Source organism: Thalassophryne amazonica, chromosome 1 (assembly GCF_902500255.1).
Source record: "Thalassophryne amazonica chromosome 1, fThaAma1.1, whole genome shotgun sequence".
Classification (NCBI taxonomy): Eukaryota; Metazoa; Chordata; class Actinopteri; order Batrachoidiformes; family Batrachoididae; genus Thalassophryne; species Thalassophryne amazonica.
Window position 1 is genome coordinate 5587940 of NC_047103.1, and position 16711 is coordinate 5604650.

Below are 16711 nucleotides of genomic sequence, written 5' to 3' on the forward strand. Positions count from 1 at the left end.
GCTGCTAATCCTCCTCCTCGGCCCGTGCTACGAGCATTCTGACAGTTAGTGTGACTCGGGGGTGTTGACTCATTTAAACTAACATATTCATCCTGCTGTAACCAGGTTTCTGTAAGGCAGAATAAATCAATATGTTGATCAATTATTATATCATTTACTAACAGGGACTTAGAAGAGAGAGACCTAATGTTTAATAGACCACATTTAACTGTTTTAGTCTGTGGTGCAGTTGAAGGTGCTATATTATTTTTTCTGTTTGAATTTTTATGCCTAAATAGATTTTTGCTGGTTATTGGTGGTCTGGGAGCAGACACCGTCTCTACGGGGATGGGGTAATGAGGGGATGGCAGGGGGAGAGAAGCTGCAGTATACACCACACAATACTACACACACTACACAATATTGCACACAGAACAATATACACTGTACAATACTGCACACAGCACACAATATTACACACAGAACAATATATATGCTACACAATACTACAATACTACACACAGAACAACATAAAATACACACAAACAGTACACTAGATGTCATAGAATATTCACAGTACAAAGTACACAGAGTACTGCCCACTGTGTTGTGAACTAACCTCTGTGCTGTAATTTTCACATCCTTGCGCCGTTTCCTTGCTCCTTGCTTCCTCAGAGCTATAGGAAAGCCGTGGATGAGGTCAGTGACCTTTCCTGAACTCATGCTTGCGTGCACTCTGACTGTCTGATGGAGGCGGGGTTTAAGGTGTCTGATGGAGGCGAGGCTTCAGGCGCTGTCAGTTTGTCAGACGTACTCGCTCTCGTTTTCAGAGTTCAGAATGTTTACGGGGTTTGTACCTTTGACCGTTGCTCCCTGACCTTTGCTCTTTTCACTCTGCCACAGTATGAAGGTCGACACACTGCTCGTGTGTCACACAGCGTTACGTGTTACTGCAGTATTTTCCTTTAGGGGGTCACCAAAAAAAAAGGATTTGTCATCAGCGAGGCGGACCGCTCTGAACCCGCGCACAGACGGGCGACAGATTCTGACGAGTCTTCATGTCGGTCCGGAGCAGTCTCGGCTGGAGGGGAGAACGCCGTTCTTACACACGGCGCCAGGTGTTCAGTCTCAGATGTGGCAGCGGAATAAAAGAAATGTTGAATTGACAAAATGACATCGTTCATGTCTAAATTTATAAAAGTCATATTCTGTCGTTTTTAAATGTGTTTTTTTCACTCAAACTGTCGTCTGACAAACGTGCAGGCGCCGACTCGGTCTGACACGTTACACGCTTGTCCCACGTCTTCCTTCCTTCTCCCCAGTAGGAGGAGGAGATGAGGTCGCCTCCCACCTCCTCCTCCCATGTCACGTCTGTGTCTCTCACGTGCACAGCCAGCCTGTTGGATTGTGGGATATCTCAGAGAGTCAGAGACCCCCTGGACTTTAACCTTTGACCCCCCTCCCCGTGCACTGAGGCATGATGGTGTGTGTTCGAGTCCCGCTGCTCGCTGCCCTCTCCTAGCTGACAGACTCCTTCACTGAATGTTACTAACCGCTTGAACTGTCACACATAAAGTTAAAAACACTTTTTATTCTTTTCTCATCAGTTTTTTTCTGCTTATGAAATGAGGTGTGGACATGAAATATTAAAATGTTAAATTGTGTGCGATTTGACCATGATTTTAAAAAATTTGGTTTCAATTATTAGCACATTAGCTGGCGTGTTAGCAACTAGCTGAGATTATTGCATAATGATCATATGTTTTTTAGTATTTGCTGGCTTTAAATATATGTAAAGGTATGTTTGTAGTCTTAAAAATTGGCATGAATTTGTGGCTTGAGATGGATTGCAAATATTTCATATAATTAAAATACTTTAATATATTAATCACATTGTCTTGTTTATTCTTGAGGTTGGTCATCCAGGCATTTAACCTCGAGGGGCCGGTTTTGAAAACATCGCCGAGGTCAATACAAATACATGCAATTTGGTCACTTTTCAAAGGGGTCAGACTCGTCAGTAAAGTCAGTTTAATGTACAACGGTTCATTTCAGGTCAGCTTGGTGTATAAATTTCATTGTTCAAGACAACGAGAGCTATCGGCTGGCTGATAGAAGCAAGTTAGAGACAATAAAAAAACGTCTGATTTCAATAGAACAGCATACAGACTGAGCGTATTTTCACTGAGCGGCCAGTCACGGAAGCACAGATTCGGATCGGCCACATTGCCGGAGTGACGTAGCGCCGACCTCGAGAATAAGCTACCGGCTAACTGAAATACTGCATTTCTTAGGTAATGTAATATATATATATATATATATATATATATATATATATATATATATATATATATATGTATTACATTGCTAGTTTTGGCTAGTAGCTAACTGAAAAGTAAGATATTTCATGTACCAATGTTTAAAAACATATTTGCTGCTTTTAGACATGTCAAGTTATATTTGTAACCTGAACAATTTGTGGTTTGAATGTGATTTCAAGAGTAAAGTTATTAAAATTAGGTTGGTTTGGTAACTGAAACAAACTACATTTTACATTCCTGTTTTAAAAAAAACTTTTATTTACTGCTTGTTAAGGTGTGTTTAGAAAATCAAAGTATGTTTAGAAAATGTGGAGAGTTTGTGATTTGTATGTTAAAAGTACAGTTCAGTTGAAATTAGTTACTTATCACATTCGCTAGCAGATTAGCTACTAGCTGTAATATTTCTGCATTTAAAAACTTTATTTGCTGCTTGGTAGGATATGTTTAGAAAATCAAAGCTCATTTAGAAAATGTGAGCAATTTGTGGTTCGAATGTTAAAAGTACAGTTCAGTTGAAATTAGTTGCTTATCACATTCGCTAGCAGATTAGCTACTAGCTGTAATATTTCTGCATTTAAAAACTTTATTTGCTGCTTGGTATGATATGTTTAGAAAATCAAAGCTCATTTAGAAAATGTGAGCAATTTGTGGTTCGAATGTTAAAAGTACAGTTCAGTTGAAATTAGTTGCTTATCACATTCGCTAGCAGATTAGCTACTAGCTGTAATATTTCTGCATTTAAAAACTTTATTTGCTGCTTGGTAGGATATGTTTGGAAAATCAAAGCGCATTTAGAAAATGTGAGCAATTTGTGATTTGAATGTTAAAAGTACATTTCAGTTGAAATTAGTTGCTTTTCACATTCACTAGCAGATTAGCTACTAGCTGTAATATTTCTGCATTTAAAAACTTTATTTACTGCTTGGTAGGATAGGTTTAGAAAATCAAAGCGCATTTAGAAAATGTGAGCAATTTGTGGTTTGAATGTTAAAAATACAGTTCAGTTGAAATTAGTTGCTTATCATGTTTGCTAGAGTATTAGCTAGTGAATGTGATAAGCAACTAGTTACTAGTTTGTGACCTGGTGAAATATTTTTCTGTCCACCAGGATCTGACGGCTCTGGCCAAGGAGCTGAGGGAGCTGCGGCAGGGGGAGGAAACCAACCGGCCGCCCGTCAAAGTGACAGACTACTCGTCATCCAGCGAGGACTCGCACAGCAGTGAGGATGAAGAGGGAGAAGGCGGAGCTAATGACGGCACAGTGGCAGTCAGCGACATCCCTCGCATCATGTGGGTATTGTTCTTAAGATGTGAGAGGAATCAGGAGGTTATGAATTTAAATGACCTTTAAAAACTGTTTCAGGCCGGCGGCGAGTCAAAGTGCCAACGAGTCCTTCGGTATGATGGGAGAACACAACGACGCCCACGGCGACTCCTATGCAAACAGCTCACAGGACGGCACCCTGGTGATGCGTGAGGTGAGCTTCCTGTCAGTTCTGACTCTGTACCTGACCCTCCTCCTAAAACACACCCATTCAGCAGGCCCCGCCCTGCATCAGGCCTCCGGCTGCCAATCACAGCCTGGCTCCACCTGCAGAGTAGACACTCCTCTTTCTCTTTTTCCACAAGCACAGGAACCGGACACGGAGTTTGGCTGCTAGCAACGGTTTCCCCAGCCGCGCTCATGTGTTTCCTGGCAACGCTAGTCTCCCTGATTTGGTGCAGCAAAGCACCTCCCCTCTCGTCTCGCCTGGCGACGCCTCTGAGGCACAAGTAGGTTTAGGACCCCCCCAAAAGTACAGTGGCCCTAAAACCCACACCTGACCCCATGCAGACCCCATCACCCCTTAACCCCGCCTCTTCCCGTAGTCTTGTCCCAGGAGTCAGGGCGGGAACTTAACAGGATGGTCTACTCGATGACAACTCGATCCCAGAGAAATGAAAGACAACTAGCTCAAGAACCACGTTTTATGAACAAGCATGTCTTATAAACCGTTGTGTTGTTGTGTATCAGCTACATACCTGTTCAGGAGGGTCAATATGAACAGGGTTCCGGGTTCCGGGATGTTGGATTTTTATATCACTACAGTGAGTTTCTCCACATAGTTTTCCTCCATCACAATGACTGCTTTAAAGGTGTGTCATTTTAATAAATTTGCCGTTTCCTTTACTTTGGCAGTCACCTGGGTTACTCATAGTCTCCCTCTTGTGGCTAAATGGTGTTGTCCATAAAGCCATCAGACAATGTCAGCCATGTGACCTGTGTCTCTGTGATTGACAGTACGGGATGGGAGGTGGCGGGGGCTCCAAGGCTTCCTTCACGCCGTTTGTTGATCCCAGAGTTTATGGAACCTCACCAACTGAAGATGATGAGAAAAACTCTGCTGCGGGTACGTATCCCGCCGAAACATTAGGCTCCACCCATTTAAGCTCCAACTATTCTGTCCAGTAATGACATCAGCTGTGGTCGCACTGATTAATATTTGGTGTGAGAGTTAAATTTTGTGCTTTTTGTTGTGTCTGCGATTTAATGAGAAGTTGACTCTTGTTATTTTTGTTGACGTCATCATTGCCATAGCGCTGTTGGCTGACGAGCTGCTGAAGCAGGAGCAGGAACAGGCGCGGCTCAACGAAGCCAGGAAGATCTCCGTGGTCAACGTCAACCCAACCAACATCAGACCTCACAGCGACACGCCCGAGATCCGCAAGTACAAGAAACGCTTCAACTCAGAGATCCTGTGTGCCGCGCTGTGGGGTGAGGCGCCGCTCCAACACGGAAACATGATCTGCTGCAGTCACACGGCCAAAAAGAACAAAAAATAAAGTACAGCTTTTGTTTTTTTGTGCAGGCGTGAACCTGCTGGTGGGGACGGAGAACGGGCTGATGCTGCTGGATCGAAGCGGACAAGGAAAGGTTTATAACCTGATCAACCGAAGGCGCTTCCAACAGATGGATGTCCTGGAGGGACTCAACGTCCTCGTCACCATCTCAGGTCAGCACGTGCCTCCACACCCTGCGGCAGGTGGGCGGGGCAAGAAAACAAAGCTAGTGAGGTGGCAAAGTCGAACACCCGCTGGTGTGTTTTCAGTGTAGAGAGAATCGGTCTTCATTAATATATAACGTCACATTAAATCATTAGCTGGGTGGATCGCTGCATGTTAGTAGCTATCTAAAACAGCTGGACACTGGATCATTCACGCAAACCCGTTTAAAATCATAATAACGCCAATATTGTCAAACTAAAACTAGTTATCAGCAGAGTTTATGGTATTACTGACTCTCCATCTGTGCCACTGAGAGAAACGTATTTCAAGACGGATGTCGTCCTGCATCGTTTTATTTAAAATGCAACTCTTCCTCAGTTTCTTATTGGATCAGTCACAATTTTCTACCACAAAAAATAGACCCGTAGGGCCACAAACAAAGGGAGTCCGAATTTTAAAATTCCAACCATATTTCCCTCAAAAAGAGTGAAATTTGAAAGTTGCGCCAAAACTGCAAAATGCTCCTCTTAAGGTTCTGAATCTTAAAGATGTAACTTCTTTAATGGACTTTCTGCCTGATACGTTAGCTTGTATTAATATTTTGAACTTATATAAAATAAGCCATGATCTGTCTTAAACCAGATTCAGTTGTACTTTAAGATGTTTTACATAAGAAAACAGTTTAAACCCTGTAAAACAAATCAGCTCATCTTTGGTAAGTTGGAACCAGTCAAAAACTTTTTTCTTGCTAAAGCCCCTTTCACACCGGACCTGCATAGAGTTGCATAATGCAGCGTACCGACTACGCCGAGCTTATGTAGCCCTACATGGCAATACACCGAGGGACGCAAAGGCGAAATGGACACAAAAAATTAAACATGTTTCATTTTTTCATGGACATTCGGCATAGAGCACCGTGTCCAGTGCTCTACACAAGTCTACGTAACACTCTGCTACTGTATGGAAGTCTACATAACACTTCGCTACTGTATGGAAGTCTACATAACACTCCGCTACTGTATGGAAGTCTACATAACACTTCGCTACTGTATGGAAGTCTACATAACACTCCGCTACTGTATGGAAGTCTACATAACACTCCGCTACTGTATGGAAGTCTACATAACACTTCGCTACTGTATGGAAGTCTACATAACACTCCGCTACTGTATGGAAGTCTACATAACACTCCGCTACTGTATGGAAGTCTACATAACACTTCGCTACTGTATGGAAGTCTACATAACACTTCGCTACTGTATGGAAGTCTACATAACACTGCGCGTCTGTACACCATGCCTCCGCAATTGTACGCTACCCTATACTACCCTGGCGAAAAATCCTTTTAGGTTTTTATCAGTACATACCTGCGCTGCTGGATTGTATTCATCCCGCTGAAGTTTGCTGGACTTTGCTGGCAGTGAAGCTTCAAAACCACAGAAGAAGAAGAGGCAGGCCAAAGCTTTCCACCTACGCATAACATGTGCAGCCATTCCTGTGTAATAGATACGCAGCACAATGCAACTCCACACAGGCCTGATGTGAAAGGGGCTTAAAGGATAATTATCCAAGGATTGATAATTCTGTCCTGGGGGTGGAGCTGGAGTCTGTGGTGGAGGTGTCCGAGAGGAGGATGTTGAGGAAACTGCACAGCATCCGGGACAACACCTCCCACCCCCTGCATGCCACACTGATGTCCTGTCAGAGCACCTTCAGCCAAAGACTGAAGCCACCGAGGTGCACCACAGAACGCCACAGGAGGTCCTTCCTGTGGCAATCAGACTGTATAACTCCTCCTACTTCTACAGGTTGAATACATAAGGTTCAGAGTTTTCAGTTACTCAGAGCAACATCTTGTGCAAGTGTCTTTCAGTCATTTTGCATAAACATGTTGTACTCATTATTGTTGCTGTTAAAAAAAAAAAAAAAAAGCAATGTTTACTGTTTTGGCACTCTTGGTTGAGTACATCACATTACAAATTATGTATAAAGTTAAAAATAAACTGCTGCGACAACATGTCCAGGATCTGTTTAAACTGAGGAACTCCAGTTATAATTTCAGAGGATTTTTTTTTTTTTTTTTTTGAGAAATTAAGGCTCTGAACTACTGCAAAAAGTCATTGTGTTTCTGTTAAATGTATTAACATCTGTAATAACTGTCCAGACAATATTAAAGTACTTGGAACTTTGGTAGGCTTTAAAAGACATTACAAGAATAATAAAATTGCTTGCTCTAGTTTGAAGACTTAGGCTTATTGATTTTGTTATTGCTTTTGGGATTGTGTGTTGTGCGCCTTGTTTGTCTGGTTGTATTTTGTAAATGTGTGTTCATTGCCTTGTTGTTGCCTTACAATATAAAGCGCCTTGGGGCAACTGTTTGTTGTGATTTGGCGCTATATAAAAAAATTGATTGATTGAATTGATTGATTGATTGACTAATTCTGCACTTTTTTGTCATCATGGGTGTGTGTATCTGTGTACATGTAGGTTTGTATGCATGTATATATCTACGTATGTGTATGTGTGTGTGTGTGTGTGTGTGTAGATATGTATTTATGAAAATGTGTTTATGTGTGTATATATTTCTTATTTTTATAGTATAAGAGGTGGGTATTTACAAGATTTGCTTCTGCACTCACCCTTTCAGCCACAAGGGATCACTGTACAGTTGTTTTGTTATGAGGTTTTCTTTTGTTATTGTTGAACTGTGTGGCAAATAAATTCATTCATTCACTCTGGAAAAACAATTTCCCAGGATTAATAAAAGTCTTTTTATGATTAATTACTTCTATCCATCAAGTTATTGATTACCTGACCAGTTGTTTCAGCTGTACTTTTATATTCAGGCCTGTTTAACATTTTATATAATCTGACGTGATGTGTGGACCACAGTGTTTGTGTCATTACATGCTGACGAATTTTCTACGATGTCTAATCAAAAATTCCCGCTAATCTATGAACTGAATTAATTAATGTCCAAATTCTTAGCAGCTGCTTTGCTAGCAAACAGTCAAATTTTTCAAATTCTGTTACATTAAGTGTAATCTGTTGTAAAAAAAAAAAAAAAAAAAAAGATTTCAGTCATTTCTAAGATAAGACTAGATGCATATTTTTTAACCATTATTTTGTTACCGATTTAGCCATTAAGGTACCTAGTAAACTCTACCTAGCCTTGTAAATGCAGCGGCTTGCCAAGAAAGCTAGCTGAGTTAGTTAGCATGTAACTAGCACTAAAATAAATGTAGATTTCATGTAGATGTCATTTGTAAGATAAAATGAGAGAGGAAACATACATATTTTTTAATCGTTATCTTGTTCCCCATTTCCCAGTCAGGCGACCTAGTAAGTAAACTTTGCAGCCTAGCTAAGTAAATGCAACGGCTTCCTGAGAATGTTAGCTTAGTTAGTTAGCATTTAACTATCAAAAACATTTAATATTTTGATCTTATTTATGAACTGCTAAAATGTGTTTGTTGATTATCATTAACCTGTTGATAAATTAACAATTTTATAAAGTAATTTCACAGAGCGTGATTGTGAAGCTTCTAGCCCCGCCCATTTCACCAAATTGTACACAAAATACTTATTTGTTGTATTTGTTTACCTTCCCTGTAAACAAGTTCATAAGTTGGATCTGGTCAGCTGATCGGTGCTGGATGAGAAATGAAAACAAACAGCAGAGACCTGAAATGGGATAGAAAGAGTTTTGAGAAATAAATGTTGAGTTATGAATTTTTATTTGTTCTTTTTTCTAAACCAGGAAAGAAAAACAAGCTGCGTGTTTATTACCTGTCATGGCTGCGAAACAGGATCTTACATAATGACCCTGAAGTGGAGAAGAAGCAGGGCTGGATCACCGTCGGCGAGCTGGAGGGCTGCGTGCACTACAAAGTCGGTACGACGGCGCCCTCTCTGGTCACAGTTCTCATCTTTAATCATTGATCCTTTACTTTGTTATTTGACCTGTTAACAAAGCAGAAGTAATCATCAGATTATTGTTTGGTTTGTTCCACCAGTGAAGTACGAGAGGATTAAATTCTTGGTGATCGCTTTGAAGAACTCTGTGGAGATTTACGCTTGGGCTCCGAAACCGTACCACAAGTTCATGGCTTTCAAGGTATGACATGTCAGGTTAAAAGTCAGTGTCAGGGTAAAGGTCAGCGTCAAGGGAGAGGTCAGCGTCAGGGCAAAGGTCAGTGTCGTAAAGGTCAGCATCAGGGTAGAGGTCAGTTTTGGGGTAAAGGTCAGGGTAAAGGTCAGCATCATAAGGCCAACATTGGGGTAAAGGTCAGCTTTCTGAAAGTGTTTTATCTTCATAAAACTAGGCCATGATATGTCTTCTGACCTCTGAGACCTGGTTTTGGACTGCACAAAAATATGTATGACCTTTGACATTCATGGGTCCTTTAAAGATGCCAACATTTGCAGATGTTGGACCCCATTACCCCCCCCCCCCCCCCCCCCCCCCATCAAAACCAAACCTAGAAAACCAAATCAACAACAGATTATGTCTTATTATTATTATTATTGTTGTTGTCATCGTCACAAATCTTCAGAAGCTGAAAGCTGAGTATGAATTAGAAAATCTGGCAGAACTCTGATTTTTCTGTAATTCTAACTTCCTGTTTTTACCTTTGCAAAGGAGGGTTTTTTCTGGCTTTTTTAACTTGATGATTCAAAAACCTACAAAGCAACCCCTTTAGTTATGCTTGGCCGGTTTGATGTGGAACACAGACTGTTAATCGAGATAACACAGAGAAAACGGTTGGTGACGCGCGTATATGCTCAGATGAGTGTTGTTCTTTTTTTCTGCTCATAAATATTGATTGTTGATCTTTTGGGGGAATTTTTGTTGTTGATGCTTTTAAAGTAGGTTTTCTTTGATGCTTCACATCTCTGTGTCTTTGTCAGTCATTTACTGAGCTTCAGCACCGCCCCCTGCTGGTCGACCTGACTGTGGAAGAGGGGCAGAGGTTAAAGGTCATCTACGGTTCCAGTGTGGGCTTCCACGTCATTGATGTTGATTCTGGAAACCCGTACGACATCTACATCCCCTCTCACGTGAGTGCACGTGTTAGAGCAACAGCTTAAAGTTAGCATGACTGAGCTAAGCTGGACAAAGACATGAGCAAATGAAGCCCTGGAAGTGAATGAATGATTGAATTAGCCAACAAAGCAGTAAGTCAGTCAGCCTGTAAGTGAGTCATTCTGTCATTGAGCCTGTGTCTGAGTCAGTCTGTGAGTCAGTCATTCAACCTGTAAGTGAGTCATTCTGTCATTGAGCCTCTGCTTGTGAGTTAGTCTGTCATTGAGCCTGTGTCGGTCTGTGATTCATTCAATCTGTAAGTGAGTCATTCTATCATTGAGCTTGTGCCTCAGTGTGTCATTGAACCTGTGCTTGTGACACTGACAGTGGGTCATGGAATCATACAGTAAGACAGTGGGTCATGGAATCATACAGTAAGTCAGTGGGTCAGTGAGTCAATCAGTAAGTCAGTGTGTCAGTGAATCATACAGTGTGTAAGTCAGTCAGTGTTTACCATAGAGTCTGTTGTTCAGTCAGTGTGTCAGTGAATCATATAGTACGTCAGTGGGTCAGTGAGTCATACAGTAAGTTAGTGTGTCAGTGAGTCATTCAGTAAGTCAGTGAATCATACAGTGAGTCAGTGAGTCATTCAGTAAGTTAGTGTGTCAGTGAGTCATTCAGTAAGTCAGTGAATCATACAGTGTGTCAGTGAGTCAGTGAGTCATTCAGTAAGTCAGTGAATCATACAGTGTCAGTGAGTCATTCAGTAAGTCAGTGAATCATACAGTGAGTCAGTGAGTCATTCAGTAAGTCAGTGAATCATACAGTGTCAGTGAGTCATTCAGTAAGTCAGTGAATCATACAGTGTGTCAGTGAGTCGTTCAGTAAGTCAGTGAATCATACAGTGTCAGTGAGTCATTCAGTAAGTCAGTGAATCATACAGTGTGTCAGTGAGTCGTTCAGTAAGTCAGTGAATCATACAGTGTCAGTGAGTCATTCAGTAAGTCAGTGAATCATACAGTGTGTCAGTGAGTCGTTCAGTAAGTCAGTGGCGGCACCAGGAAATTTTTGTTGGGGTGTTGAGGGGGAGCTGGGGTAAAAGTTGGAGGGGCTCCACAAAATGTCATCAAAATGTACAATATATATAGTAAATTGCTTTATAAATACCAAGGTATGTTTTAGTCACCAGTGCTCCTCTATGGAGTATGGAGTTAAATTTGTCTCATTAATACTTGCAAATGCACAGAGGGTGATTTACAAATATCCTTTGATTTGTACACGTGCTTTGTGATCCACAAACACAAATTTCTGATTTGTAACTTGTGTGTGGGTTTTTACAAATAAACGTTTATTTGCAAAACTGAAAATTCTGTTTGCGAAGGGTGATTCAGCATTGGTGGATCACTGCACACACACATTCATCACTTTGCTCAGTTACGCAATATTGAGACATTCTCAGTGCAAAACTATGTCAAAATATGTCAGTCGCTATTCACATTATTGGCAGAATTATTGGAGGGGCTAAGGAGGAGCTTGGCTCATTATTGGGTGGGCTTAAGCCCTCCCAAGCCCCCCCCCCTTGCGCCGCCACTGACAGTAAGTCAGTGGGTCAGTGAGTCATACAGTAAGTCAGTGTGAGTGAGTCATACAGTAAGTCAGTGAGTCAGTGAGTCATTCAGTAAGTCAGTGGGTCATTGAGTCATACAGTAAGTGTGTCATACAGTAAGTCAGTGAGTCATACAGTAAGTCAGTATGTCAGTGAGTCATTCAGTAAGTCAGTGTGGGTGAGTCATTCAGTAAGTCAGTGTGGGTGAGTCATACAGTAAGTCAGTGTGTCAGTGAGTCATTCAGTAAATCAGTGGGTCAGTGAGTCATTCAGTAAGTCAATGGGTCAATGAGTCATACAGTAAGTCAGTGAATCATACAGTAAGTCAGTGGGTCAGTGAGTCATGCAGTAAGTCAGTGAATCATACAGTAAGTCAGTGGGTCAGTGAATCATACAGTAAGTCAGTGTGTCAGTGAGTCATTCGGTAAATCAGTGGGTCAGTGAGTCATTCGGTAAATCAGTGGGTCAGTGAGTCATACAGTAAGTCAGTGAATCATATAGTAAGTCAGTGGGTCAGTGAGTCATACAGTAAGTCAATGGGTCAGTGGGTCATGCAGTAAGTCAGTGAGTCATACAGTAAGTCAGTGAATCATACAGTAAGTCAGTGTGTCAGTGAATCATTCAGTAAGTCAGTGGGTCAGTGAGTCATACAGTAAGTCAGTGGGTCAGTGAATCATACAGTAAGTCAGTGTGTCAGTGAATCATTCAGTAAGTCAGTGGGTCAGTGAGTCATACAGTAAGTCAGTGTGTCAGTCAGTCAGTGTTTACCATAGAGTCTGTTCAGTGTGTCAGTCTCAGGGCATCTGTCACTGAGTGAGTCTGTTGGTCTGTCAGACAGTCTGTCTGTCCATCCTCACTCTGGTCTGTACAGTCACACTTGGAAATAGAAAGGAGCCTGTAAGCAAGACAACCGTCTCACATCGCTTTAAGAAATCTTACATCATGCTGTGCTCCTGTTTCCATGGTGACTGTGTGATGAAGGAGCAGGAGGCTTTTATTATTGCAGCAGTTTCACTCTGGGGGGGGCAAAGACCTTGAGAAACAGAGAAGAAGTTTCCTGGCATGTGGCTCCACCTCCTTGCTGGCTCACATCAGTGGCTAACGCACCCGCCTGTGTGTCGCCCCGGCAGATTCAGGGTCAGGTGACGCCACACGCCATCGTGGTTCTGCCCAAGACGGACGGCATGGAGATGCTTCTGTGCTACGAGGACGAGGGCGTCTACGTCAACACCTACGGGCGCATCACCAAAGACGTAGTGCTGCAGTGGGGCGAGATGCCCACGTCAGTCGGTATGTCAACCAGTTGGCTCAGTGCCCCTCCCTGACCTCTGACCTCTACAAGTCTCACCCTCACTGCACTGTGGTAAATTACATCACCAACGTTCTGCATTAAAATACCCGAAACACGCCGTCATCCGCCGTGTTTCATCCAGTAAAGCTCCAAAAACACGACTGCTTCCTCCCAGAAGAAGACAGTCATATTAACCCAACATCAGTAATGTTCTGGAACTTAGTGACAAAAGTCCACAACAGACATGGTCCAGTCTTTCTCAGAACCTTCTTAAAGTACCTGAAGAGCACTTTGAATGGCTTTGTCTTTGATTAATACAGTTTGAAAATAAGTTAATTGTTTAATAAGTTGTTTGTTTGTCTGGGGGGTCGTGTGTGTGTGTGTGTGTGTGTGTGTGTGTGTGTGTGTGTGTGTGTGTGTGTGTGTGTGTGTGTGTGTGTGTGTGTGTGTGTTTGTTTGTCTGGGGAGTCGTGTGTGTGTGTGTGTTTGTTTGTCTGGGGGGTCGTGTGTGTTTGTCTCTCTGGGGGGTCGTGTGTGTGTTTGTTTGTCTGGGGGGTCGTGTGTGTTTGTTTGTTTGTCTGGGGAGTCGTGTGTGTGTTTGTTTGTCTGGGGGGTCGTGTGTGTTTGTTTGTTTGTCTGGGGAGTCGTGTGTGTGTTTGTCTGTCTGGGGGGTCGTGTGTGTTTGTTTGTTTGTCTGGGGGGTCGTGTGTGTGTTTGTTTGTCTGGGGGGTCGTGTGTGTTTGTTTGTTTGTCTGAGGGGTCGTGTGTGTTTGTTTGTTTGTCTGGGGGGTCGTGTGTGTGTTTGTCTGTCTGGGGAGTCGTGTGTGTGTGTGTTTGTTTGTCTGGGGGGTCGTGTGTGTTTGTTTGTTTGTTTGGGAGGTCGTGTGTGTGTGTTTGTTTGTTTGTCTGGGGGGTCGTGTGTGTGTGTGTGTTTGTTTGTTTGTCTGGGGGGTCATGTGTGTGTGTGTTTGTTTGTCTGTCTGTCTGGGGGGTCGTGTGTGTGTGTGTGTGTGTGTGTGTGTTTGTTTGTTTGTCTGGGGGGTCATGTGTGTGTGTGTTTGTTTGTCTGTCTGTCTGGGGGGTCGTGTGTGTGTGTGTGTTTGTTTGTCTGGGGGGTCGTGTGTGTGTGTGTTTGTTTGTCTGGGGGGTCGTGTGTGTGTGTGTTTGTTTGTCTGTCTGTCTGGGGGGTCGTGTGTGTTTGTTTGTTTGTCTGTCTGGGGGGTCGTGTGTGTGTGTTTGTTTGTCTGAGGGGTCGTGTGTGTGTTTGGGGGGTCGTGTGTGTGTGTTTGTCTGGGGGGGTCGTGTGTGTTTGTTTGTTTGGGAGGTCGTGTGTGTGTGTTTGTCTGTCTGTCTGGGGAGTCGTGTGTGTGTGTGTTTGTTTGTCTGGGGGGTCGTGTGTGTGTGTTTGTTTGTTTGTCTGTCTGTCTGGGGGGTCGTGTGTGTTTGTTTGTTTGTTTGTTTGTCTGTCTGGGGGGTCGTGTGTGTGTGTGTGTGTGTGTGTGTGTGTGTGTGTGTGTGTGTGTGTGTGTTTGTCTGGGGGGTCGTGTGTGTGTTTGGAGGGTTGTGTGTGTGTGTGTGTGTGTGTGTGTTTGTCTGGGGGGTCGTGTGTGTTTGTTTGTTTGGGAGGTCGTGTGTGTGTGTGTGTGTGTGTGTGTGTGTGTGTGTGTGTGTGTGTGTGTGTGTGTGTGTGTGTGTGTGTGTGTGTGTTGGGGTGGGTTTGCCACATTCATTCATTCATACACTGTGATCATTACAATAAGACCTTCTGCCACTCAGCCAAGTGTTTGATTCATTTGAAAGTGAACTTGTTTGAGAACCCAAATTGAAGCTCTTCTGCCAACTGCGCTGTGCGTTATTTTCTGACGTCACACTTGCCCACTCAGAGGACCGCAGCAAACAGTCCACTTGGAGGCATGGTAACCTTAACGCCTCTCCATCACTGCCCCATGGTGGTCACCTGAGTTATTTTGGTTGTCAGTTGAGACTCCGCTGTGCAGAGTTAGAACTTAACTTCCAAACAACCAGTCCGCTTACAACACACTGAACATCTTCAGGCCAGTGTCAGCTAGGCTGGTTACAAGTTCATCACAGCTGAACAGAAGGATGGACAGTCTCAGTGGACAATGTTTACACTTGTTCAGGAGGTCGTTTATTGCTGAAATCATTTCCAAACTGCTGCAATAATCTCCTCCTGGAGGCGTGGCTGAGAAGGAGTGGCCTTAGTGTGTGATTGGCATGTGTGTGAGACTGGTATTGACTTGTCTCCTGGCCACGCCCCCTTTACCTCTGTCCGTTTCCTGTCCCATCCCTGCAGCTTATATCCACTCCAACCAAATCATGGGCTGGGGAGAGAAGGCCATCGAGATCCGCTCTGTGGAGACCGGACACCTCGATGGAGTCTTCATGCACAAACGAGCTCAGCGACTTAAGTTTCTGTCGGAAAGGAATGACAAGGTGAGTTTGAGACTTTGCAGACCTTTGGATCTGGATTTTTCTTTTTTTCTTTTTGGTCTTGGGTTCTCTTAGTTTTGGATCCAAAGGGTTAAATCAGTGTACTCTGTCGGATCTCGTTGTTGCAGGTTTTCTTTGCCTCTGTGCGTTCCGGAGGCAGCAGCCAAGTCTTCTTCATGACCCTCAACAGGAGCTCCATGATGAACTGGTAACCTCTTCACCTTCGACCCACCCCCGCTCCTCTTCATCGATCATCGCCAGGAGAGGGGGGTGAAGGGTCAACAGCGAGGAGAGCGTGGTCTATTACCGAGCAACTGTACGAGGAAACTGTTAACCATATGATGAGTGTGTAACCCACAGGGGGCGCTGTGGTTCTCTTCAGACCAGCGAAGACAGCATCATTGACTGACAGACTTTTGCTGTCCCTGTGGAGTTTGCGACTGAGGGAGCTTCTAAGCAGTCTTGATCCCAGCCTGAGAGGATGGCGACGTCACGCCGAGTAACCTCCGTGTCCGACTCCCTGGCAAGCTGTGGAGACGTTCTGCGTGTAGCACACCCGTCCACCATGATTTTCTTACAGCATGTTCACACTGTAAGCAACAGATTACTGACCTGTTCTGGTCAGATTTTGGTTCTAGCGACATCTAGTGGAGGTAAAGCTTTGAAATTCTCAGATCTATGGATGGAATCCAGACCATCACATTGGAAGGCGGAACCCCTTCACATACTCACTCATCTTTAACCACTTACTCCAATTACGGGTCACGGGGGCTGGAGCCTATCCCAGCAGTCACAGGGCGTGAGGCGGGGTTCACCATGGACAGGACGCCAGTCTGTCGCAGGGCCACGTAGAGACAAAAAACATTCACACCTACGGACAATTTAAAGGTTCCAGTCCACCAAACCCGCATGTCTTTGGATGTGGGAGGAAGCCGGAGGGAACCCACACACACATGGGGAGAACACGCAAACTCCACACAGAAAGGACACGGGTGCAAATCGATCCCATGACCTTCGTGCTGTAAGGCAACAGTGATAACCACTAATTCACC

At 43.6% G+C, this 16711-nt stretch overlaps 1 protein-coding gene across 6 annotated transcripts in view; it reads left to right on the forward strand.

Moving 5' to 3' along the window:
• The window catches only part of tnikb (TRAF2 and NCK interacting kinase b), a 92474-nt gene extending 76153 nt beyond the window's left edge, over window positions 1–16321 (forward strand). For all 6 annotated transcript variants that reach the window (XM_034187349.1, XM_034187564.1, XM_034187418.1 and 3 more), the window contains 11 exons: window positions 3409–3590; window positions 3664–3778; window positions 4582–4690; window positions 4879–5055; window positions 5150–5293; window positions 9046–9180; window positions 9302–9402; window positions 10197–10346; window positions 13048–13207; window positions 15523–15662; window positions 15788–16321. In XM_034187349.1, the coding sequence (XP_034043240.1) occupies window positions 3409–3590; window positions 3664–3778; window positions 4582–4690; window positions 4879–5055; window positions 5150–5293; window positions 9046–9180; window positions 9302–9402; window positions 10197–10346; window positions 13048–13207; window positions 15523–15662; window positions 15788–15871 (1497 nt within the window). In that variant the 3' untranslated portion in view covers window positions 15872–16321. The remainder of the gene's footprint in view (window positions 1–3408; window positions 3591–3663; window positions 3779–4581; window positions 4691–4878; window positions 5056–5149; window positions 5294–9045; window positions 9181–9301; window positions 9403–10196; window positions 10347–13047; window positions 13208–15522; window positions 15663–15787) is intronic.
• The last annotated feature ends 390 nt before the right edge of the window (window positions 16322–16711 follow it).